The following is a 25424-nucleotide window of genomic DNA, read 5'->3' on the forward strand; positions in this document are numbered from 1 at the left end:
TCATGTCATGTCGCCTCGCTAACCAGAGTCCATGGTTGGGAGAAGTGGGAGAAATCACTTACTCCACCCGCGCTCCCTTTTATCTCCTATATATTTCCTTGGGCATTTAGGCAGGTATGAGTCCAATAATGATGAACACAAAGACCGGTGTCTCTTCCTTAGATAGGTCGAACTGGGTTGTGGGATGATATGCTGGAGGAAATTATTTAAACTACCCTAGGTAGGCAGGCAGGTAGGTATGAGTCTAATACTGGACACTGAAGACCAGTGTCTCCTACATACTTCCTAGTATCGACTCGGGTTGATGTTATGTTGGAGGAGATAATTAGGTAAGTGGGTGGATAGGTGGGTGTATAAATGTGTACATATTACTCTAGATTTATCTGTTTATCTTTCTGTTCTCCGGCTAGATGTCTAGATGCTATAATATAGTCCTATAACATGCATTCGTGTGTCATCATACATACATACATGTATACCTGTGAGAATTTCTGTCTGTCTGTCTTTTGGTGAATGAACATGAAGAGTCGTCGATTCGCGGAGAAATCAAACCTGGTCTGGAGTAGATGGAAGGCTGTCTTGATGGAAGGCTGGCTGGTATGGAAGATGTTCGAATGCTGATGACTGCCCATGCAGAGTCGGCGGCTAGGATGCGATGTCAATGGAAATCCATCTCGAGGAGCTGCTTGAAAATGGATCGGTTCGTTTGTGTAGAGTGTGAAACCTGCTTGATATGCTTCATTGGAGGTCGAGTGTTGGAGGCTGGCTGTTCAGACAGATAGTTGGATTGGGCCTTAGTGGCAATCTGATGAACAGCCCTTCTTGCCAGCCCGAAGATCGTGTCGGCTCATGCTTGGGCCCGGATCGATCGCAGAGCATCATCCACATGGAATGACCAAAGACGTCTTTGAGACTTCAGACCTTCCAGCCGCCTTTTCGACTTTTCGGATCCGAAGAAAGATCTAAGTTCTCCAATGAAGATGCTGCCGCTTGGGAGTCAAATTCGTCCTTGATATTCTGTCGAATCTCCTCGATCAGGATCTCCGATTCCTCCTCGTCGAGGTCTTCGCGGGTGCCACGCCCGAAGATGACGGCATTACGTGCCCTTGCTGGAGGAACTTCGTTCGGTGGATACTTTCCATGCTTGGGAGTGGAGGGAGCATTGGCCGATCGAGCCAGAGGTGGATAAGAGTAATTCAACGGCGGGCGAGGAATAACATGGAAATGGACATGAGGGACGACCTGGGCGGCTCCAGGCCCATTATTCTGGACGACATTGTAATCGACCTCGTCGTGCGGAATGTCAGGCAGCACCGACTTGAGCACCGAGCGTACGATGACGGGCAGGACACGGCCAATCTCGGCGCTCTCGTCGCTACTCAGATGCCCGATTTTGACGCGATGTTTGCGTGGCGCGACCAGAACATGGCCTCGTGTCAGAGGCATGATGTCTAGAAATGCTATGACGTGTGCATTTGAGAAGAGCACGAATGATGGAGGGTCGAGTTTGGTCGAGTCTAGATCTGATGAGCCTGCTGCTGACAATGGCGACACTGGTGGGTACGTCTTGGCTATCACACAGAAGGGGCATGATGGTTTGAAATCGTTGGTTTCTTGGTCGCTATCCGTCGAGCCTGGGTGTGCCGGGGAGTGTTCTTGGATCAGTTTGGCGTCTTCGTCCATCTTGCCGAGATTGTCTAGATATCCGCGGAAAATAATCTGGTATAGATTGACTTAACTGGATTGATATGAAGACAGATAAGTACTCAGTATCAGATTCAAGAGAGCAGAAAGAGTTGAGTGTTTCGAATATCAGGAGGGGAATGAATTGAAGGACAAGGCTCACAAGGCTCCCGGCAAGGCGAATTGAAAATCAGCCTCAGGTGCCTTAGCTAAGCAGGGTTTTAACCTCGGCACAAGTCCTGGCCGCCCCCGACGAGTTGCCTAATCACCCTGTCAGTCCTAAATACCTTCCCAAAGTATCTAGATACCTCCCTAATTTCCTAAATGTAACTGTTTTCGACGGTAATCTAGACTCATCACTGCTTAAGCCTGGTTCTGGTGGTGTTGAGTTCTGCCACATGGTGGAGCTGAATTTATCGAACTCCAAACAGGAGTTCAGAACACCAAGAAGAAGCAAACCAAAAACCTGTGCATCTTTGGCCGTCAAGACCTCGCTAGAATGACTCGAATAAGACAGCCTGCTGAATCCGGAGCAGATGAGAATGGGGGCCAGAAGAGTGGGGTAGCAAGGCTCAGCCTCATCCTCAGCCTGATAGAAGAATAACCTCGTGTCAACCTTGACTTCTCAACTCGAGCTGTCTGTCATAGAGGATCAATCATTGAATGGCCGTACAAATGGGAATCCAATATGGACCCACTGTCAATCACCACCGCCTGTATGGCCGCGATAGGCACGATCTCTAAGGCTTCAGTGGAAGTCCCTCGGTTCATCTCCAGCGTGCGTGAGGCGCGGAAAGACATGGAAGCCGTCCTCAGGGAACTAACTTCGTTGGCGTTATGTTTGGGTGTGGTGCGGGATGATGCGGACAAAGTGACTTTCCCCACGACATTACTCGCCGTTGTGAAGAGCTGTGATGAGATTTCTGGCGAGATCATCCGGCTGATGGACAAGTTAAGACTCAAGAAGACAGGCAGAATTCGGTGGAATCTCACTGAACGGGACGAAGTCAACAAGCTTCGATCGTCTTTGGAAAGCCATAAATCGTGCATCGATGTGGCATTGGATATGGCTTCTATGTGAGTATCTGCCATCACCGCACGCATCAAAGCTTTTCCTTGGACCTGGCTGTGATTCCATGTCAACTCTACGAGTTTTAGATTGAGTGATCCATACCATACTGAGAGTTTCATAGTCAACTTCTAGCCGCGGTGAAGGAAGATACGAACGAAATCAAGGTTCAAACAACAGCCATCAAGGCAGATACGGAAAACATCAAGCAAGACACACAGCAAATCAGTGGCTTGGTCGAAGAGATAGCACTGCTCCGGCTTCAAGTGTCGCAACTGAAACAGGAAAGTGGCAGCGCCGGTGTCACGCTTCAGAGATTCTTGGAAGAGACCAGCTCTTATGCGGAATCAGTCATTGATGCCACAGAACTGGATAAACTTGATCCGAGTGGGAAAGACAATCTTTCGGTAATATATAGTGAAGACTGGAGTGATAGCGATAGCGACAGCGACAGTGCCGGAGATGGAGATGGAAGCAAGATCGAAGACACACGCAAGGTATCCACAAAAGAGAGGGCTCCAGAAGCGTCTGTTACTGATCAAACAGGGATCGATGAGGGTTGGGGGACTGACTGGTTGGTGGCAAACGAAATGACTGCCCATACCTCTCAGGATTATGCCCAGTTCTCTCGGTATTATCAGACGATGGCCGAGGATGCCCAGCAATCTTGCTTGTTGAAAACACAACCGAGAAGAAACAAGGCTGCGGGAGTCTATGGGGTTGATCAGACATCGGCCGATAAGCTTCCAGGGTTTGCGAAACTACCACGAAAAAACAAATCTTCAAAAACCCCCTGGGCTAATCAGACAAGGATTGAGGAGGGGAAAGCCGGGAACCAAACATCATTCACCTACCCCAAGCCCGACGATGACAGGGGCAAGTTTTCAAGTTCTCGATCACCAGTCTCCGACCATTCCACGCGCGAGCGACAGTCCACGAGTCCTCGATTAATTAGTTCAGATCGTCCGGGCTCTAATGAAATTGCTACTCGGATTGCCACTCGGAATGCCAAAGCGAAGGAGGCTACTTTGAGAGCCGAGGATGTAAAACGGAGTGAAACGTCCAATAAAACAACACCCACTCCACATAAGACAAGACAAGCAGTACGCGCCGCCTCGTTCGGCCCTCCACAACCTCCAAGGCCACGCCGGACGTTGTATGGCGCCCTGCTCAAGGATCTAACTGCCAAATGGGGTTCGGGAGGATTGTAAACGGGAGCAAGTGTTGAGAGAGAAATGTCGAGACACCCGAAGCATTACCAACATTATAATATTTTGAGCCTCACATTGTGCGAATAGTCGTGGTCGTGGAGCAGAATAGTGTAATCTAAGCTCCCGTTGGACGTACTGTAAGTGGCCAGTGACGAACCTCATGCTGCCAAGACATATAAATTCTTCCCGTTTAGATTTGTTCCATTGTTCGCTCAATCGCATTTACCGTTTCACTCTCAGTCAAAACACAAACCGATCATAGAACGGGCCAATCGTTCTCATCCTCCCCAGAAAGACCGACAGAAAACCCAAGGTTTCATGGCTCGGCCGCCCGCTACAGAATGGAGTACGTGATCCGGTTCGCGCAAGCGCACGAATCCTTCCGCCGCCCCGAAATCGAAGCCTTGTCACGGCTGGCAGGACTCAGCTGTGAAATCGTATCGTACAAGCCGAAGTCACCGTTCTGCGTGGTTCGGTTTCCGGACCTCGACCGTGCCGGTCATTCCGCCGAGCGCGTGGATGAGGTCGTGCGCGCATTCTTCAAGCGCTCCGTGCTCGCCAAGAGTATTTACGAATTGTGGGCGAGAGGGCGGGATTATGACTCCCTGCATGAGACTCTGAGGGGGCGTGGGGACGGGTTCTCGGAGAGGTTTCGGCGCTCGACTTTTAGGTTTTCGGTCGATTGCTATGGGAGTACGCGCAGTTTGGCGGTGCAGAGGGAGTTGATTAATGGGTTCAAGTATCTGGGGTTGGAGGGGAAGATTCGCATGAAGGATCCAGAGGTCGAGTTTACGATCATGGAGTTGTGGCTTGCGCCTGGGACTACGGGTCAGGGGCCGGATGGGGAAGGTGAGGTCGGGGATGGGATGTTTGATGAGATCGCGGGCACGAAATTCAGAGAAGTGTTTCTTGGGCGAAAGCTGGGGGATTCCCGGAGGTATCTGAAGGACAAGCACGATTTGAAGAAGCGGCCGTATATCTCGACCACTTCGATGGATGCCGAGTTGGCCCTGGTCACTGCTACTCTGGCACTGGCTTCTCCGGGGAAATTGTTCATGGATCCTTTTGTCGGGACTGGTGGGTTCATGATTGCGGCTGCCGAGTTGGGAGCGATGTCTTTTGGATCGGACATTGATGGGCGCAGTTTCAAGGGAAAAGGCATTGGAATCGACACAGGAGTTGGTGCGAACTTCAAGAAGTATTCTTTGCAACATCTCTTTGGGGACTGTGTGACTTCGGATTTGACAAATACACCTTTTCGGATTGTAAAAGGACTTAATCATCTGAAAGATGCCAGATGGCTGGATGGAATTATTTGTGACCCTCCTTACGGAGTCAGAGAAGGTTTGAGGGTGCTGGGCACGAGGAAAGGCCTCATGCCACCAGCAGAGTGCGGTGGAGTAAACCCATCGTCAACACAGGGATCGACTCATCAAGTCCACCTGATAGGGGGAGTACCTGGCTACACATTGCCTGGGTATATCCCACCAAAGAAGCCATATTCCTTCATGCGGATGCTGGATGACATCCTGGACTTCGCAGCTAGGACACTCGTTGATGGTGGCCGAATCGCATTCTGGATGCCTAGTGCCAATGAAGATGAGTTCGGCCAGGAAGTTCCCACGGTGATCCCTTCACATACTCACCTCGAACTCAAACATGAATGCATACAGCGCTTCAATAAGTGGAGCCGCCGATTGCTTGTGTATGAGAGGCTCCGTGGACCGATCGAGATTGGGGAGGTGATGGAGAAGCTCTCTCTTGATGGAACTGCCGATGAGCTTAATCCTTTCCGGAAGAGGTATTTCCAACCTGTCGTGGACAGAAATGGTGGTCCTGTAGCATAGACGGTATGCCATAGATGACTTGGCTTACCTTGAAGCACACAACGCTCAAAGAAGCAGCTTTGACGTGCTTCCGAGCGCACACGAAGTGATTGACCCTTGTCCGCCGAGGATGGTCGGTTATTCTTTGATTTGCAGCTTTTCCACTGCTTCAACAGCATCTTCACCCTCAGCGTCGTCTTCGTCACCCTTTCCGACAAGTCCGCGCTCCCAGAGTTGTTTTCCCGTCAGCTTCTTCTCGTCAGACCTGGCACCGGTCTTTTTCTTTTTGTCTTCCGCCTCTTCTTCTTCCTTCTGTCTACGTTCTTTCTCCTGCATCTCCTTCTTAAAGTTTTCTCTCCACTCCAAGAACCGTTCTTTCGTCACCAGACTACCGTGGAATCTGCGATTCTCCTCCTCTTCTTTCTTCCGCAGTACTTGATCCCGAATAGCTTCTGCTTTCTGCAGTCTTTCAGTGATCATGTTCTCCGCACTCTCTTTCAAGGTGGTGACTAGCGTGAAGACCATTGCCATGCCCAGCGAATCTTCAATGGTCGGCGCAAGAGCTTGCAGTAGTTCAGCCTTGTCCTCGGAGACATCTAGCTCAGGATGTTTGTATGCATTGGGCGGAGATGTGATGTCCAGATAAGGGCCAACATCAGGATACGCTTCTGGGTAAACCACATTGAGTAGAATGACTGGTGGTTCGGCATCTTCGTCGGACCCATCATTTGGTACTTCGAGCGTGATGGATATCCGGTATGACGTGTCAGAGACATCTATGTACTGCTGTCAGTAGAGGGACATAGGGACGACACACGGCTACGACATACCTGTAATTTCGTCGGGGAAGATCGAGTCGAGAACTTCTCGCTCTTCCTTTTGTTCTTCAAGCCCCATGGCGGGACTTTGTACCGCGACAACGAATAAGGGCTGTTGCAAGAGAATAGAGCAAGCGTTTTACCCAAAAGTCTCCAGACAATGCGTACATGCAATTTACACAATTCTCTATGGTTCTGTCACTGAGGGGAGTTGTTTCTGTCGAGATTCAATAATGTGCCCGCATCGCTTCTACCCGAAGATAAGCCGACCGGATCATCATTCTTCCTGCTATGCACGAGGCTGAAGCCAGCCTTGTTGCACCTGTGTGCCCCAGGATCTGGAGGATCTCTGGAGTGACTGCATGAGGAGGGCGGTCATAATTTCAAACCGCGACAGGATGGACGTCAAACATTAAACATGAAATTTATGGTGGAGATCAGATTATCTTAAGCTACGAATTCCAGGATTGCACCAACGGCCATGAATTGCACCAGCTAATGACGTTCATTGGTATCATTTCTATGTCATCTCGTTCATTAACAGCAAGTGGTTGTCCTTGCCAGAGAATAATGCTCTTAGCAAAACTTGAGCAGGTAATCAGCTTCTCCAAGTTATGATATCTCTTCCTTGTGTCGGACAGGTGTCTTGTCGTCCTCATACAAGGTGTCTAAGGTTGAGAACCGGCTGCGGTACTGCGGGGGAGGGGTGTCGTAGCCAATGGTTTTGCTTGAAGGTTCAATTTCTAGAGCCTTCATGTCTTTGATCTCTTTTCTCTCACGGCATTGTTGATGGCCTCCTGTACAAGGACAGGGAATACTTCGCTCGAAAAGCAACATTGTCCTTGGTGTTCTGTCTTGCCTGTTCACGGGCACGGTGTGCTGGTTACCATCTTCGATGACACACACGAATTGCCTGGTCACAGATTTAGTGAGGGTAGTCACAGGCAGGTATATCAAATACCCACCATCCTTTCGAACGTTTGATATTGGAATTTTTCTTCAGCTGCGACTCGGCGAACCTGGATAAGGTCGCTAGACACTTGTCTGGTGTTATTCTCTTGTAACACCCTAAGTCTTCTTCAGGACTGAATTCAGCCTCATCAACATAAGAGAAGCTCCATCCATCATTTGTGCTCGACCGTCCATGCCAGCCCCAATCACAGAAGACGATTCTTCGTTGATTGAGCGACTTAGGACATTGAGGGCTGTTTGTCCTGGTCCGGCGCTTCATAAAATTCGACAACATGACTGATAGTGGATTGCGTTGGTCAATTGGGAGTGTGCTGCCGTCTGAGCGAGCAGTGTCCTGCACAGGGTAGAGTCTTCTTCAAATATCAATCTTCTCAGACAACGATTGAATGAACCGTGCTTGGAGTTCATGCACAGTTCTAACAGTGGTACGAAGTTCACAGACGCATCGGGCCCACTTACTGTTAAACTAACCCAAGGATACAGTTTCCGTCAGGTTTGGCAGACGCCAGCAGATGAAAACCAGCAAGTGAACTGACGTCAACAGGGAAACTCTGACCTTGAGGGGCTTTCAGGATCAAACGCCGAGGCGTCTGTGCTGTAAGAATGAGCGGCTAATTAAAGCTCGGACCAAAGCCTTGCCTACTCGAATCAACAATCGTCGATCATTTTTGTTGAGTTCGTGCAGTAGTTCGTGCGAGAAAGATGAGTTCGTGAGTAGATTCATCCGGCAAATTCATTAGCTCTGCAGAAAGACAATGCTTTCATGTCCTTCATCGAGGAGTTCGCCAACAGGAGCCATTGGCGATCGAGTGAAGAAGCTCAAAATTGGACTCTCTTGGGTCATCAACGGGCCTGGTCATCAAGACTTGTTTTGAGATGTGGTTATGTCAGAAGTCTGTCACTCGCTTCACCTTGTCGAATCTTGACGTTCCAATAGGGACTACAGTTGGCAAAAGCAGTGATAACCAAACTATCCCCATCGCTTTGTGGAAACAATCCAATAGTTGCTTGAGGGCACGGGCCCGTCTCAGCTTTGATAACAGGGCTCCAATGTTTTCAACGTCTTATTTATGCAATGTTGCCCTGGGAGAGTCGGCACACCTTCCTCAATGAGAAGAATCATGCACTCCTCCCCCGAATCCCCATGTCGTTTTTGGTGTTTTATCTCTGATTGCTACGAAGGATCTCCATCTGCCATCAACGGCCTGTGCTTCACTAGTGGTGAGAGCCTCAAATCGGTGGAAATTATGTTGATCGCTCTTAACCTATGTATCCTACTCCTCACACTTCTGGATTGAGGCTATTTTGGCCGACATTGAGGACTTCGTAGGGGAAGAAGACCAGCTCTATCGCATCAACTTTCCCACTGTTATCGCTATTGATTGTTACATCTCCCATGACGTCGACCAGGTGTATGAGGGATAAGATCACTGATCCATGCTCAGCTAAGTAGGCCAAACGACCTGATGAGACCTGGCTTTGCTCGTTCCGTCTTTCAACCTTTCAATAGCCAGACATCATAGTTTGTGGAGCACTCTTGTTTGTCGAGCAAGATGCACTGGCACGCAACCGAGTTTCGACTCGGCGTCATCGAATGCATCTGCTGACAACAAGCGGTTCTGCAGATCTGTACCAGCAGCCTCGATCACCTGACTCTTGGATCAAACCAGTCAACATGTCGCCCGATATGGAGGAATGTATCTGCCTTGCCTGTCGTCTGTTCTGGAGACCGGCACCATCCGCATTCGCTCTGCAGAGACTGTGGCTGGAGTCTGGCGCTTATGTACTTGTAGGGATATTCTGTACAGCGTGGTGACATCGCCCAGCGCCACACATCGCTATTCATGCACAACTCAGGGGTAGCGACTATCCAGTCTCGTGATCAACACACCTCCACCTGCCCTGACACTCGTGGTCCCCATGGATGTCAAAAGTACATTTGGCGGAGGACATTGTCTTCACATTCCGCCTTGACTGATCAATGCTTCAACCGGCCTTGCCGTCATGGTTCACGCCTAGCGATATGTCTCCTTCCCGCGGTTATCAACTGCAATCTGCACTTTTCTTCTGCATTATTAACCGAACCTGTCCATGAAAGATAGCTTACAACATTCTTGCTCAGCGCCCAGCCCCTTCTGCAGCATATTTTGATCCAGACCCTGGCTCATCCCGGCGGGGGAAGATGCAATGGTTTGCCTGCCCCTGCCCACATACGGAGTAGCCGATTCACTTTGGACATGACGAGCGCGGCTAAGTCATCCAACAGCCATTCTCCGACACAATCTTAGCGAGATTGACCCTCAGCTGCAGCATTTCGAGTCATGTCGGAAATCTAGGACATAGCTTCAACCTGGCCGTGATTCATGACGACCAATGAATACACTCTCGGTGGATATTGTTCGAGTTTGCCTTGAATGACAACGCCTTGTGCTCGGTGCGAGCTATTGCAAATGGCGCACGAGTGTCCGCATATGAGACAGCTTAGGCAGCTTGTGTCTGATGTGGCTCAAGTGGCTCTAATGACATGGACTGGACAGAGCATGCGGACCCGGTGCTTGCATCGATGAGTCTCTGAGTAGCAAAAGGCAGCGAAATAGCCCCCAATTCCACCGGCCTCCTCATTTTGACCAAGCAGCTTCTGAACCACATAGCCACTGCGAGGAGAGCGCGGTCTCATGTACCATCCATTGTTCCGCATGCTTGGTGGTTCATGATACCTTCAAGGGGCGGTGAGCAATTTACGTCCAAAGACTATTTCCACTTGTGTTGCGTCTTTCTCAATCTTTTCAACGTGATATATTCACAGAAAGTGTTAGGTACGAACACAATGTCAAAGGAGAGTGATTCTACAACGCCTTACTGGCAATATTTAGATAGGAACACACACAACACCGCAAAAGCACTTCTTCAGTACATAGCAAGGCCATTCGAAGGGAAGAAAACTGTGGCAAAAGGATTTGTCTACGTGTTACAAGAGCAGAAAAAAGGATATATCAAGATCGGTTCTTCTGGCGATACAGGTTGGGCACGTCCCGATGCTATCAAAAACTGTCGAATCACACCTATCGAAAGTCTTCGTACACCCCGGTTTCATGGAGCACTAAGATGCGAGAAGATTGTCCAGAAGATTTTGGAACATCGCGCTAAAGATTTGCATGATTGTCGATGTGGAAAGGTGGAATTACACCTCGAATGGTTTCACGTCGAATTCAAGTTTGCACTTGTTATTGTCGAGCTTGTTTATACATGGATGCTTGATCTCCCTTACGACACTTCGAACGAGGGCGCAGGTGAACTCAAAGATACGTGGCAACGCGCACTAGAGTCCTTCCAGAATGACTTGAAAGGCCAATTCCCTAAGGACTTGAAAGACTTCTTCCGCAAGGACGACTGGCAGCGCCACCATAATCATTGCGACTGGGAAGAGAATATGGTACGAGTGGATTGCCCACGAGATTTTGATATACCTACTCGCCCCAACTTTCTCGGGATAGCTGAACTTTTGACCGAAGATACAAACGACCTCACCGTGGCTCACTTGGAGAAGAACGACAGACGACCCATGGCAGTGGGCACAACCCTCAACTCGCGGAAAAATCCTACACCTTCTAAGAACGATACAACGCAGTGCCTTTCAACGCCCCCCAGGCAACCAGCTCATAGGTATCCACTCAGATCCAGGGACAGACCAAAGACTGCACCACCCGGATCTGGAAAAGGAAAGTTTAGAGAAATGGAAGAGACACTGCCTGCCAGTGCCCCTCTAGAATCGAGGTTCTCCGACAAGCATGATTTTTTCGATGAGACTCCTTCTAAGCCTGGCTCCAGGACCAAATATAAAGCTACAGGAAGTTCTCATATTCTATACAGAGCAAAAGTCAATGAGAGCGAGGATGAATCAGTGGACGATGATAACGATGAGAATGAGGACGAAGATTATACGGTTCCCGAGAGTAGCAGCGACGACGATGGCGATGGTTCCGAAAGTCCATGCGAAGAGGAGACCGAAGAAGAAGACAAGGAGCACGATGATGACAATGATGACGACGAGGATGAAGATGAAAGTGAAGAAGAAGTCGGAAGTGGGAGCGAGGAGGCGGAAACCGAAGAGGATGTCGAGACCGGCATAGATTTCAACTCCCATCCAGGATCGCGCTTCAAGGAAACGCTTGATCTATTGAAGCGAAATAGAAAACTTCCAGTTCAGAAAATGCACGTCAAATTGGTCAAAGACAAGCCGAAGGTCAAGGATTCCAAGCAATACATAACGATTTCTTCGGATTCGGAAGAGCAGACTGCAAGTGATAGCGATTCTACTCCACAGCAGGCAAAGGATAGTCGAATTGTTGGGCCCAGTGCACGGATGGCGAACAAGATTCCCCAGAGTCTTCCCAGATTTAATATTGACGAGGTGGGAGACTCAGCAGCCAGTGCCAGGGGTGACCCCAAGAGCGATGCAAGTCGTCTTAAGAAGCCACGAGCCAAGCATGGCCGGGGACGCAGTCTGGTCGAAAGCGACATTCGGTCTCTGGCAGGCAACGAGCTGGTTCGCAGACCACGCCGTGCGTCTGCTGCGACAAGCGCCACCGAAGTGATTGGAACGTTTGCCCAGCTCGGCAAGGAGGCTTTAGTGGCTGGTGCCAATATAACTTTCAACGTCAATATCAACTACGGAACGACATACAAACGGTAAGGGCGATGGTTCTCTTAATTTGATCCCTGGTGTCGAGCATTCTTGCTACGGCGGAATCTTGCTGGTCACAATCGGCAGTCAGGGTGCACATTTCAGCACGAACAACGATGGACGATGCCTGTAAGGGTTCGAGACACGCATACAGCATCGCCGACATGTTTCTCTGTTCACCTCCCTTTTCTCTACCCACACAAACACACACAAATATAAGTAAAAAAAAGATTGGAAAGAAAGCCTACAAACGCACAAGAAACATCTTCGGATCACAGTAGGCCCGAAGTAAACTCACCGAAGAGAAAACTCTACACCCCCGAGGAAGAAGGTTGGTTTCTAGGCTATACTCGCAGAAAGGGGTGGTTCTGCCTCCCTTCCACCGGACACCGCTCTGGATAAGGCCCCGAAAGACCCCTCCTCGCACCAGAGCAGGCAGTTGGTCGACGTAGTATGCTATAGGGATAGTATCATCGGCGAAACTCTGCCATTGACCACCGCGCCATCTGTTCGCCGTGTGACATTGAGCTTATGGCCTAATTGTGAGATGATTTGGTGACTTTGATATTTATTCCTCAGAGGTGCGGGGCGGGGCCGCGCTGGCTAGATATTCACTGCTGAGTAGGAAACCCTGTTTAGGGGACGAGGATTCACTGTCCCCTAAGATCAGGAGTGAATGAATATCGCAGCCTTGCTGGACGTTATTTTTGATTTCTAATTGGCCAGAATCCTCAGCCTTGCTACGCTGGTGGTCTGTAGGGCTCACCGTACCGCTACTACGTTGCACCATAAGACGACGAGACGCTGATATCAAAAGCTTCTTAATGAGATCACCGTTTCAGATCACCCATGTCCATTCCTTTATGCATCCTTGAAACCGATATCCCTCGCATTGTACATATATCTTGATGTTTCAAATAGACCCTACCGTAGAAACCCACCCTATCTGACCACTCCGCGCGCTCTTACACCTCACCTTCCACCAAACCCGACAACCCAGCATTGGACACCCCACACTCTCGGCCAGATCCAATGCCCTCGGCACCATCAAATCTGGCAGCCACCAACCTCAGTCTGAGCATAACGAACCCACTAGTCCTATACCGTGCACTGGTGTCGACGAAAAAAATCAGACCGGACCCGGCTCAACACCGACTAGCGCTTCAACTGCAGAAACTCTATTTCCGCCTGAAGGACTACGCACCCGAGGTCGAGTATCGGTACCGCCTGGAACGGATTGCACGGAGGAATGGCGTCCGGGACCGGCAGGCGAGATCCAAGGCCGCAGAGGATGTCGACGAGCAACAGGGTGAGGAGTCGTCCGGGAGGGGGAGAACGCGAGGCGGGCCCAACAAGGGTTTCAGTCTCGCGGCGCTGATCAAGGCGTACCCGGCCGAGACGCTGGCGTTGACGCGCACGGCGCCGCTGCATAGCTCGGCGTTGTCGATCTCGTCGCCTCAGGGCATGTTGCTCTACGGGGAAGTCGGGCGCGGAAAATCCATGCTGCTCGACCTACTGTACAGTTCGCTGCCGTCGCGCAAGAAGCGCCGCTGGCACTTCAACACGTTCATGCTGGACCTGTACCGGCGTATCGAGGCGACGCGGATCGAGCGCCTTGAAACGCGGGCGAATACTGGGCAGGATGGTGGCGCCGGGTTCTGGCTCTTCGGGTCCGGTACCGGCATCTCCGAGAACGAACATGTCGTGCTCAGCCTCGCCAAGGAGACCATCAGTGACAGTCCGATCCTGTTTCTCGACGAGTTCCAGATGCCAGATCGCACGGCGTCCAAGTTGGTGAATTCGTTCTTGACGGCGTTTTTCCACCTCGGCGGCGTGTTGATCGCGAGTTCGAATCGCATGCCGGACGAGTTGAGCAAGGCTGCGGGGATTGAGTTTGGTGGTGGGAGGGGGATGAATGGTGGTGGTAGTGGTGGTGGGTTTTGGGGTCTGGGTTGGGGTGCAAGGCGGCAAAGCGAGGGTGATCTGCAGGCGAAAAGCGATTTCGGAATGTTTCTGGATGTGCTGAAGGCACGGTGTGAGGTGTGGGAGATGGAGGGGGAAAGGGATTGGAGGCGGGACATGGGAGGGGATGAGGAAGCCGTGGCAGATGTTGATGATGAAGATATCACCGAGGTGGATTTCTCAGCGCCGGATGTGATTGAGAAGACGACTTCGCTTGCGGAAGCAAGTACAAAAGCTCTCACGACAGACACGGAGTTGTCATCAGACTCTCCACAGCACTACCATATCGCGCTACCCGGGACAGAGACTTCGACTACATCACTTCAGCAAGACATCCTCTCCCTTAACCCATCCGACATTTGGACGCCACGAAGCTTGACGATCTACGCACGCCAATTGCACCTACTGCATACCAATTCTGGGGTTCTCAAGGCATCGTTCTCATCCCTATGCGAAAGCTATCTCGGCCCCGCGGACTATGTATCACTATGCTCGACATTCCACACGGTGATCCTCACCGAAGTGCCGGTCCTAACGGTGCTGCAGAAAAACGAGGCACGGAGATTTATCACACTGCTGGACGCACTCTACGAGGCGCGATGTCGTCTGCTGGTCGAGGCTGAAGCACCACCAGACAAACTGTTCTTCCCGGAGAAGAGACGGAAAATAAATTCCGCAAATGGCAGCGCCAATCCCAGTGGACTACTGTCTGAAGGAGACAGCGACAACGACTCCATCATCTCGGAAGCGTTTTCGGAGATGTACCAGGACTCGACGGCGCCGTTCCGCCCCAACATCACGTCCTACACAGACAGCAACAACGCGGCGTCGATCCCATCCCAGCCGTCATTCACACGCTCTCTGCAATCGCCATCTCTGCGGTCTGTGCTGGCGGACGAAGACGCGGATTTCGGCCCCACGTACGGCAACGGCCGCAGCCAGGGGATGTCGTCGGGGAGAATCAATCTCGATGTCGGTCCGGCAGGGATGTCGGAGCACGAGTTACGACAGGGCCCGGACTTCACGCAGACGAGTGCGATGACGGGCGAAGACGAGCGGTTTGCGTACAAGAGGGCGAGAAGTCGGTTGTGGGAGATGTGTGGACGGCGATGGTGGGATGAGCGTGGTGCGGGGAGAGATGTCGACGAGTGGTGGCGGCCTGTTGGGAGGGAGGGCCGGGAGTGGGAGAGCGAGAACGAGAACGACAGGATCTTAGAGCGGTCTGCGGCTGGCGACAGGGAGGGTTCTGAAGACTTTGGCCAGGGTACGAGTCGCGGGAAGGTGGACTCGGATGTGAGAGCCGAGACCAGCGGTGATGATGTGCTGTTTAGACATGGTGCCAGTCCGTTTCGCACGAGTATGGAGCCACCTCCGAAGCTCGGGTGGCAGCACGCTTGGGGGATGATGAAGTGGGGGAAGAAAGCTGGCGAATGGGGAAAGGGTGTGGATGGGGATAGGAGGAAGGGGAGGAGTGATCAGACTTCGTGAGGTGACGTGGAGAAAGACAATGAATGATGACTGTATATACCGACCATATCCATCTGTCTAGATTATATCTACTTTCGGTTGTTCCGAGTCCGATCAATATTCGTTTTCAACCTATGTACACGACTCTAAGACTCGTCGTCGACTGCTTCAGGAGTGCTCAAATATCCCTTGTCTTCGAGATATTTGACGATGATCTTGACGGCATCTTCAACGCTCGTCTTGTCGCTGTGGATATGGATCTCAGGCTTCAGGGGCTCCTCATAGGGAGCACTGATACCGGTGAACTCGGGGATCTTGCCCTCACGAGCCTTCTTGTACAGACCTTTTGGATCACGTTGCTCGGCGACCTCGACGGGGACATCGATCCAGACCTCGACAAAGGGCACGCCGGCATCGCCACCGGGTCTCTCAGCCTCGTGGAGCTGGCGGGCCAAATCGCGATCTCCTCGGTATGGGCTGATGAAGCTGGTGATGGCGATGGTGGCCGAGTCGGCGAAGAGTTTGGCGACCTCGGCGATGCGACGGATATTCTCTTCGCGGTCTTTGGGCGAGAAACCCAGGTCTTTGTTCAGGCCGAAGCGGATGTTGTCGCCATCGAGGCGGTAGGCGGCTTTGTTGTAGGGTTGTCGGAGTAAGGCCTGTTCTAGAGCTACGGCGATGGTGGATTTACCACTGGCGGATAGTCCCGTGAGCCAGATGGTCAGGCCGGATTGTTTGCGTAGTCCGGATCGAATCTTGGGCGTCAGTGGGGTTGGGTGGTAGTGGATGTTACTGTTTTGGGGTGGTAAGTATATATTGTGTTGGTGATGTAGTGATGGTCAGGTTAGAAAGAGTCTTGGAAAACGCTGTGATATGTGAAATGATGTTGTGTAATGAGACTTACGTTGCCATGTTTGTGTGCCAGTTGCCAGTGGTTGAGATTAATAGTGTTGAGTATTGTGTACTAGTGTAGAGAAGGGCTGGTGGTATGAAACTTGAAGTTCTGTACAAAAGGGATTTCTCTTTCGCGTTCAAGTTGTACCTGAACGAATGACGAGATCCTTGGCCGTAAATTTCAATTCTCCAAAGTTCCGATGTCGTTGAGAGGTTGATTCTCTCACCAATGATGAAGCGAGGATGTTGGAGTAGTTGAACTCTGTGTGGATGATGACTTCAAGTTGCCAAGCCTGATCCTGAGTAAATCACCCCACTCATGCCTAGGAGTTAGTTAAGTAACAAGCCTGAAGTACCTATTAAATTAGTGGTTGATCCTCAGTTAGGCTGCTTACCGTGGCGTCGGCCAGGCCTGGGGAACGGGGGTTGCTTAACTACTTGTTAGGCTTGTTAGGGTAGGGCAACCCCACTCCATGCCCGGATCTGTCCTCCATCAAGATTGGCGATTGTCTTCAACTCATGCAGTCGTGTTCCAAACGACCAGATTCTTGACGACACCTGTCATACCTGTCACGGTTCGTTTGCACAAAGGACCGCCGGAATACGACGGGGGGCTCATCATCCGGGAAGCCGTCTGTGCTGGAGATGAAGATCTGGGGATTTCTCCCTCGTCTCCGAGATTCACTTTGATACTTTCGATGAGATCCATGGGTCTGCATCGAGTCCTTGTTCTTGTCGTGTTTGCTGCTTTCCTTTTGTTGTCAACCTCTCTCCATGGTTCACCAGTATGGTACCTGGCTGCCACGGCCTATTCTGTCAAAGGCCCAGCAGATATTCTTGTAACGGAATGACATCGATTCTTACCTTGGTATGCGTTTGATCTTTCCGGTTGCACAAGCTCGTTGAACCTCATCAAGTGAATGCACCTATCCCCTCCCTCCACATGAGTATCTCTTGTACTCGTACATCCGGGTAAACAGGGAGATCCCTCCAATGGAACCTTCTGGTACACATGCACCAAAGAAGTCGGTGTACCATTTGATATATGTGTTGATCCAGAGCATAGCAGGTAGTGTTGCAAACCAAACTGTGCTTGCACAAACCAAGGATTTCTGGTTCCCACTGGCGCACCTTGATTTAAAACAAAGCATGTCGCATTTTGTACCACCTCGACAACCACTCAGGGTTGGAAAGACAACACTCTTGGTGGGATCAGCACCAAGATACATGGCAAATAAGTACCTTTACTTCTTTCTTCTTTGTCCAGATGTCCCTGTCCGTCGCATCAGAATTGCGGTGTTGAAAGTTTGCCACCCTCAAATCTCTACGGTTGAGTTGATTTTATGCTGTTCATTATTGATATTTATTTGACAACCACTGAACATTGTGAATGGGCCAAACAGTGTAATGATGCTGGTTGTGACGGTCTAAAGATCAAAAAGATAACTCGGACGGCGCAAGTCCAAGTCGGTCAGCTTCTCGTCCTGGGGCTGCTGTTGGTGTGGCTCTTGCTGGGTCATATCGTGGAAGAAACAACGACGACATCGACATCGACATCGACATCGACACCAAGGCTGAATAGAGAAGGAACTCTTGAGCAGCTCAATTACCATCAGCCTGAGCCATCAATGGGTGGTGGCAACTGGTATCAGTCCTGCAATCACTGCCTCGCCTGCATCCTTCTCATCATCCTCTCTTTCACTTCCACCTTGACCACCATCTTGTCCGTCGCCTTCACTCTCTCCCTCACCCTCACCTTCACTCCCACATTTGTATTCACTCTCTCCCCCGCATCCACATCCACTTTCGCTCAACTGCCTGTTTGCAGGTTTGGACGCATGAATACGAAAGTCGCTTTTACTGTTTGCATCACTTTCACTTGTCCTTACCGTTTAATGTGCCTTCATCGAACAATCTCCACCTCCATTCGCGCCGTCGACGATAACCAAGTCAGCTCGTGAGGTTTTCCTTCTCCTTTCCCAGCTTCTTCACCTCTTCTTCCTCCCCGCCTTCAACACCCACAACGACATCCCTCATAATTGCCTCCCACTTTGACCAACCGCAATCATGGTCGCGTGGGAAAACTTAGTGAAGATGATCGTAGGTCGAGGTAACCAGTCCTCTTTCCCACTCCAGCGCCTTCTTCTAATCCGCAACCAGGATCGGCCGAAAAGAGCGAACAGCGACAACTGGACCGCCAATATAAACACGTCGAAGAAATGAACAGGAACACCAACGAGGTGACCAGAGAGTCCCCATTCGACATCCCCAGTCGTGAGTCCACCCTCATCAATCTTCCACCAGACTCAAATTGACCAATTCAATCAGCAACACCCTCAATTACCACAAGATACACTTCCCCAAATCCCAGCAAAACAAGCGGCTCCCTTCGATCGGCTCGTCCTACCATCTATATGAGATGTGCCTCCTCCCCCACCATCCCTACCCTTACCACTTTCAAATCACTCGATGGTCCACCAGACATAACTGCTCGCGACCTCACACACGAAGAGCTCAAAAGAAATTACAGTCAGGGCAATGTCTGGAACGTTCATGAACAGCCTCTCCCTCCAATGCCTCAGTTGAGTGGGTTTGGTCGATTCCGAAGATCAATTGATGCCACAACAGAGTGGCAAATGGAACATCTCGATCGTCATTTTGCCGATTGCAAAGGCCTGTTTGCCAATCAGTTTGGGGATCTTCCACCTGCCGGCCTTGACCTTCCATCTTGGAGGATGTACAGAGCTCAGCACTCTCGGACTGCCAGTGCCGCTAGCACACGCAGCTCTGAGGCTGGGCGTTACGTTACCAGACCTGAAGAATATCTGGACATCAAGACTGGTACCAGGATCAGTCGGGGTTTCTGTCCTTCCACCACTTCCAGTGCCAACAGCTCATTCAAAGAAGGCTACGGCTATCATCGCAGGGACTCCAACCTGTCTTCTCTGAGCATGACCAGCCCAACAAGTGACGTAGACCAAAAGTTTGTCCGAAGAACAAGTCGACCAGCATCTTCCCGCCGTGTCAGTCAACAAGGCAGCACAGCGTCAATGAGTGGTCTGGGTTCTATCATGGAATCACAGGAGGCTCTCCCTCAAGTACTTCGCAAACTTGAAAAACCTTGCGAGTTCGATGAGATGGGCAATAACGAAAACGCCGTCGCCTCTGACGACGATGACGACGAGGAGGACGAGGGGAGTAGTAACGACTGGAGTGATGTGCTAGAGTTCAATGGTGCCAATCGACAAAGCAACCTCACCAAAGGGCTCCAACAATTATCAATGTCTAAAGCCGGCCCAAATGCCAAACCAGTGTTGACCAGGCAACGCACAATTTCCGATGACAAGAACGGTTCACGTGGACTCAAGAGAACAATCTTTGAAAGGACCAAGTCACGCAAGCCTGTCAGTAGGATATCTACACACCCCCAACTCCACAAGAAACCTACGGCCGTCGTATCAAAACTGGTCAAAGACAAAGTCGAGCAGACCTTGAGTTATCAAGCAACAAGTCCAACTGCCAGTGGAATATCTCAACACATTGAGATACCTAAGAAGCGAACTGGTACCACTTTTTCACAAAGTTCAGGAAAGAGTTCCTGCACCTCCCCGACCCCTGGCACTGATGGTTTCGTTACCGCCACTCCATCCCCTGAACATGTAGCTTCTCATATCTTGGCATCAACACGATCAGACACTTCGCACGAAACCTTGTTCATTGGTGGTCTACCCAAAGAAGGTATTCATACTCCGTGTCGAGGGAGATATCGTTCTGGGACTGCCACAACAATTCGTCCAGGTCACTCCGTTGAGGGTGACTTGTGACCTCGGCGATCAACGATTGTATCAACCTGAAGTTGATGACATCCAGCACAATCACACGACTCAATTACGAATGATGAATGATGACGGCGCAAAATACATGAAACTGACTGATACACTAATTCCCGGTAATACTATACGGCTTCTCTTGGGTTTATACTTTTACAGTAAGAGGCAATAGTGGTTGCCACATTAATTATCCTATCGCCACAAACTATCCGAAGTGGTGGATCGATCAAGAACGTCTTGGCAGCCTCTCTGCAGTGGTCAACCCCTCTGGGCTCTACTCTAACAAGAAGGATGAAAGCGGATTGTGAAGGCAGCATTCAAGGATTTTGGGAAGGAGCATGAAACTCCTCACCTACTTCTGGTGGATTTGCCCCCAGGCAAGGCTTCAAGGACCGAGGCCTACAGAGAAGGTACACAGTGAAGCTTTGGGAGTGGCGGGTGCTTGCAAGGAGGAGTTGCTAATTTCGGGCTGAGCTTCAAAGGATGATGATCATGATGGAGAGGAATGCACAGAGATTACTTTCGGCTTTTCAAGTCCGGGATTGAACAGAGTGAGGCTATCAGTGCCTCCAAATTCAGACCACAGCAATGCAACGAACAATCCCACAGAAAACATGACAATCTGCGATGTACCAAACACTCAAAAGGCAAGGGTTCACAGCACTTGTTCGTTTGGAGAGTCGGTACACTTCAGACTACTGGTCTGTAAATGTAGCGGTAGCCACCAGATGTACTTAGGCTTATGTACATCAAGATTCGTTGTCACAGATCAAGCCGTTGATAGTTTCACGAATAAAGTAAGATCAACGATTCGAGATGTCCCCAAATTATGAAGTGGGAGTCCAGGATCCAAAAGCAGGTCCAATACGGAGGTTTCGCAACCTTTTGCCTCGCAGCGGGCTTCTCCAACTCGACGTTTTGACGTCAATCCTCAAGGCTGGTAGATGGTAGACAACTTTCACTTGTTCAATTGAAACCCACACCTTGTACCAGAAGCCCGTTAAAGGCGGAGGGAGGTATCAATCCAGTCCAGTGCTATATGGATTCTTCGAGATGAGAAAATACTGGAAAACGTATCTGTAGATCAATTCACACCACTCACCGTCCAGTAACTCACCTCTTCCATCGAACGGACCGGGACTTGGACTTGTAACTGGCGTTCCACTTCATCCCATCTCAGCCACGACGATGAGCGCCACCACGAACACGAACACGAACAACAAACGGCGACTCAAGGACATTGACACCGGCGAGGACGTCGCCCGTACACAAGACCGGACTGCAACCCAGAAAGTCTTCAAATCATCCCCGATCACAGACCGCTCATCGACATTCATCGCACACTTCCACCCGCACGACAACGACGGTCATCAATCCGGCAATGCCAGTAAATCGACGACGCAGACGATCAAAACACTGCAGAACGACCCGGCCTTCGCGTCCGCCGACCACCGCATGGCCGCGTGGCGCCGCGCATCGACGCAGCGCACGCTGCTGGGCGCCATGTCTGGGAGCGGATCTGGACCTGGACCTGGACTTGGATTTGGATCTGCGACTGTGCGCACCAGTGGTGGAGTGACATACACGACGAACTCGGACGACGACGGCGAGAAATACGCGGGCAAGCGGCTCGAAAAGGTACTCAACGAGCTCGACGTCCAAGGCACCGTGGTCGTCGCCCGCTGGTACGGTGGTGTTCTTCTGGGCCCGGTGCGCTTTGCCCATATTGAGAATGTGGCGCGCGAGGCCATTGGGAACTGGAGGCGGAGTGTTGGCGATGGAATTGGAATTGGAATCGGGGGTAAGAGGGTGAAGGTGGGTGGTGTAGTGGGGTTGCTGTCGTCGTCGTCGTCGCCTGCTGGTGTGGGCGTTAGTTCCAGCCCGGGTCCGGGTTCGGTGTCGAAGGAAATGACGGACGCGCAGAGAAAGGTCGATGAGGAGACCCGCGTGCGCCTTGCGGAACAGCTGGTGCGTCGTGATGAGAGTATCGTTGTACTCAGGGCGTTGTTGGCGGAAAAGAAGGAGGAGCAGCAGCAGCGCAAAGATGAGGAGGACAAGCGGATGATAGAGGCCGCGAGTTCTGCCATTCCAGCATCGAATCCCGCGCCAGATTCAATCCATCAAAATGGAGAGGGAGATGTGACAGCTCCTCAGCCTTCATCTCTACCGGACACAACACCTTTCTCGTCATCTGCACCGAGAGAACCTGCTCCTGATTCAGCTTCGAAAGACACTTCCACGTCCACGTCTGCGTCCGTGACCACCACCGCCAACATGGCCAGCTCGCCTCCTCTCCAAGCCACTCCAACGGCGACACCAACGACGCCCACAACAAAACCCCAACCCCAACCTATGGACTACGCACAAATGCCGCTTTCGCGCCTCCGGCAGCTGGAGAAAGCGCGCGACGCCACCATCGCGTTCATCCTGAAGCAGATCGACAAAGCGGAGGCTGAAGCGAAAGCCAAGCGAGAAGGAGAGGGAAGCTGAAAAGATTGGAAATCGAAGCGAAGGCCTTACACGATGCAGAGGTTATGCGAGCGGAACGGATAATGGAATGTGTGGGAAGATTGCGAAATGGCCAGCCAGCCAGTCTTGCGCTCGCAAACATCTTTGATCTTCGGGTCTTGCTCACTCACGGCAGAGCCGGATGGCGATGCTCTCCCCCAGCATGTCGGACGTCTTTCTTGCAGCGTAACTGCCACGGAGGCACGGGCGATCCATGATGCCCCACTGAGTATCAGGTAAAAGCCTAGTTCTCTTTTCACCATTGCTGGCGGCAAAGGGACAGAATCCTAGTGTTAGTGTTTTCATATTAACCTCGCAGCAGCCAGCTGTCTGATGCAGCGAGCGCGGGTGGGACCGAAAGTTGCGAGGACCCAGGCGCAGCGAGAGTTCAGTCAGAAAGCTCCGCTCCTTGAAGTGGTTACAAAGACACGGGTAAGCGACCCTACATAATGAGGGATATCGCGGAAGGGTACATTGCTCGACGTCAATCACATGAATCTACAAGGCGCGGACATTGGGGCTTCAGACGAGGTGCCTGTTCATGGCAGAGCCGAAAATGCTTTCTGAAGGGCACCGTTTGTCTCTCAACTATCCAGCCGTCTCTCTTACGGTGTGATATGCTACAAGGTCGAAATAAGTGCACCTTCTGCAAAAATTAAGGACCAACTTTCACACAAGACTGAAGCAGCATGTTCGAAATGGGCAACACTACTTGATGATATCAAACTCAAGCCGAGATAGAGACATCCTCCTGCGCGGCAACACTATATCCCAAGCTGGCAGTGCTATGTCTGCTGCTCACGGACGCAAGAGCATTTCGCTCTGCTTCCTCCTGCTTGAATTTCTCCACCACCATTTTCCGAGTCATTTGTTGGTAGTCTGTTGGAAGAGCACAAGTCAGTCGGTCAGTTTCAGAAGATAAAGAGAGAGCGCAAAACAACCGGGAGTAAGAAAGAAAAGAAGTCCCAAGAAAGAAAACTTACGCAATACACCACTCTCCTTGACCTGGTTCAGCACGCCCTGGGAATAAACGCCCCTCTCGAGGTTCTCCTGTGCGACCTCACACAACTCAAAGTCCTCGAGGGCGACCTTCCTCACGAACTTGAAATAATCCTCAAACCCTTCGACGCCACCGTTCCCATCGTCGAAGTAATAGTCAAACTCCATCCTCGTCTCGCCGACCTTTTCGCCAGGGCACACGCGGAAACTGCTCATGCCCCCGCCGTACAGGTTCAACGTGCACACGGGGAAGAAGTACAGGAACAGGCCGTCGTCGGGCTTGGCCGGGTCGGCGATGTGGCGGCTGTAGGTCGCGTGGTTGTGCACTTCGTAGAATGTCGGTGGGTATTTGACGCTGAACGACCGGTGCGTGTACTGGCAGTGCAGGCACTCTTGGTAGCCGTCGACCATGGTCTTCCAGTTGAACCGCCCGGGGTATTTAATTGACCGCCGGTGTGGCAGGCGCCGGAAATTATATCGTGATAGAAGCTCCAAGAATGATGCTGGGAACCATTGCTCAAATGGTGGCGCTGATGGATCTATGGTTGCGAATAGCAGGCCGGTGGGCGTTAGGTAGTTGGAGAGTTGCTGACCCTGAGGGGATAGGAATCATCAATGGACAGTGTCATAAATGAAATTGAGAGTATCTAGCATGAAGGACGAACGACGTTGGAACGAGATCATATCACATACATCAGACTTCCTCGTCACCGTAAAGTTCTCCTCGCCATCATGATGGACGGTGATGGTCACCCCAGCGAACTCGTAGTCGACATCGCGATCGACCGAGAATCTGGGTACCGCACCTACAAAATACCAGGCTTTGTAGAAGACTGCCCGTTGCTCAAGTCGATAGAGGTTTTGTGAGCAGTACCATGAAGCAGGAAGAGTCTTGGTGGCATCCATATCTTGTGATCTCTTTGTCAACACGACGAAATGGTCTCAATCTCAATCGTAGGGAAAGGGTAAGTTCCGTTCACAACAAGGAGGGCTAGGAAGCAATATTAACACATTCGGATTGAGAGATCGGCCCGTCATGAACATCCAATGACGCGGCAGGACTCGTGATAGTCATAGCCGCGAATTTCCAATAAAGAGCCATCCCGAGAAAGGTATCCAAATACCGTTTGTGCTGTCAGCGGAAGTGACGGCATAATCGGTATCAATTCCCATTCGCTCGAGTCGAATGTAAAGTCCGTAACAAAGAACAAATGATCAAGTGTGGCCGGTTCCCATGTGATAATCATTGACTTTCTGGAGGCGCGGGTTGAGGCTGATGGAGATCTGAAGGATGATGAGAGGGGTTGATCATCCTAGTCATCTATCATAACATATAACCAACGGGATCGCATTTCCACATTGGGACATCGCTCAACTCCATCTCAACCTTGAAAACACGTCAGGAAGGATATACTCGCCGATAGCAACTCCTATCTGGCCAAGTGTTGCTTGTGGTAGGATTAGCACTTCCACCACCGTCCAATGGAGTTTGTATCATGAA

The 25424-nt window shown here is 51.0% G+C and overlaps 9 protein-coding genes across 9 annotated transcripts; 5 read left to right on the forward strand and 4 right to left on the reverse strand.

The window, feature by feature from the left end:
- Window positions 1-915: 915 nt before the first annotated feature.
- LTR84_003053 (uncharacterized protein) lies at window positions 916-1683 on the reverse strand (the record flags this gene model as incomplete). The annotated part of the gene is made up of 1 exon (XM_064846648.1): window positions 916-1683. The coding sequence occupies one exon, from the start codon at window positions 1681-1683 to the stop codon at window positions 916-918; it is 768 nt and encodes a 255-aa protein (XP_064705628.1).
- Window positions 1684-2401: 718 nt separating this feature from the next.
- LTR84_003054 (uncharacterized protein) lies at window positions 2402-3963 on the forward strand (the record flags this gene model as incomplete). Its single annotated transcript, XM_064846649.1, has 2 exons — window positions 2402-2760; window positions 2877-3963. The coding sequence occupies 2 exons, from the start codon at window positions 2402-2404 to the stop codon at window positions 3961-3963; spliced, it is 1446 nt and encodes a 481-aa protein (XP_064705629.1).
- Window positions 3964-4304: 341 nt separating this feature from the next.
- LTR84_003055 (uncharacterized protein) lies at window positions 4305-5810 on the forward strand (the record flags this gene model as incomplete). The annotated part of the gene is made up of 1 exon (XM_064846650.1): window positions 4305-5810. One exon carries the CDS (start codon window positions 4305-4307, stop codon window positions 5808-5810), a length of 1506 nt encoding a protein of 501 aa, XP_064705630.1.
- A 117-nt stretch (window positions 5811-5927) lies between these two features.
- Window positions 5928-6686, reverse strand: LTR84_003056 (uncharacterized protein; the record flags this gene model as incomplete). Its single annotated transcript, XM_064846651.1, has 2 exons — window positions 5928-6565; window positions 6620-6686. The coding sequence occupies 2 exons, from the start codon at window positions 6684-6686 to the stop codon at window positions 5928-5930; spliced, it is 705 nt and encodes a 234-aa protein (XP_064705631.1).
- Window positions 6687-10406: 3720 nt separating this feature from the next.
- Window positions 10407-12272, forward strand: LTR84_003057 (uncharacterized protein; the record flags this gene model as incomplete). The annotated part of the gene is made up of 1 exon (XM_064846652.1): window positions 10407-12272. The coding sequence occupies one exon, from the start codon at window positions 10407-10409 to the stop codon at window positions 12270-12272; it is 1866 nt and encodes a 621-aa protein (XP_064705632.1).
- A 3566-nt stretch (window positions 12273-15838) lies between these two features.
- Window positions 15839-16604, reverse strand: LTR84_003058 (uncharacterized protein; the record flags this gene model as incomplete). The annotated part of the gene is made up of 2 exons (XM_064846653.1): window positions 15839-16484; window positions 16597-16604. The coding sequence occupies 2 exons, from the start codon at window positions 16602-16604 to the stop codon at window positions 15839-15841; spliced, it is 654 nt and encodes a 217-aa protein (XP_064705633.1).
- Window positions 16605-18653: 2049 nt separating this feature from the next.
- On the forward strand, window positions 18654-20410 carry LTR84_003059 (uncharacterized protein; the record flags this gene model as incomplete). The annotated part of the gene is made up of 3 exons (XM_064846654.1): window positions 18654-18696; window positions 18747-18860; window positions 18915-20410. The coding sequence occupies 3 exons, from the start codon at window positions 18654-18656 to the stop codon at window positions 20408-20410; spliced, it is 1653 nt and encodes a 550-aa protein (XP_064705634.1).
- A 1194-nt stretch (window positions 20411-21604) lies between these two features.
- LTR84_003060 (uncharacterized protein) lies at window positions 21605-22906 on the forward strand (the record flags this gene model as incomplete). The annotated part of the gene is made up of 1 exon (XM_064846655.1): window positions 21605-22906. One exon carries the CDS (start codon window positions 21605-21607, stop codon window positions 22904-22906), a length of 1302 nt encoding a protein of 433 aa, XP_064705635.1.
- A 745-nt stretch (window positions 22907-23651) lies between these two features.
- Window positions 23652-24829, reverse strand: LTR84_003061 (uncharacterized protein; the record flags this gene model as incomplete). The annotated part of the gene is made up of 3 exons (XM_064846656.1): window positions 23652-23803; window positions 23908-24517; window positions 24617-24829. 3 exons carry the CDS (start codon window positions 24827-24829, stop codon window positions 23652-23654), a joined length of 975 nt encoding a protein of 324 aa, XP_064705636.1.
- Between the last annotated feature and the right edge of the window lie 595 nt (window positions 24830-25424).

The sequence above is a fragment of the Exophiala bonariae genome (genome assembly GCF_035927105.1).
Source record: "Exophiala bonariae strain CCFEE 5792 chromosome Unknown scaffold_15, whole genome shotgun sequence".
NCBI classification, from domain to species: Eukaryota; Fungi; Ascomycota; class Eurotiomycetes; order Chaetothyriales; family Herpotrichiellaceae; genus Exophiala; species Exophiala bonariae.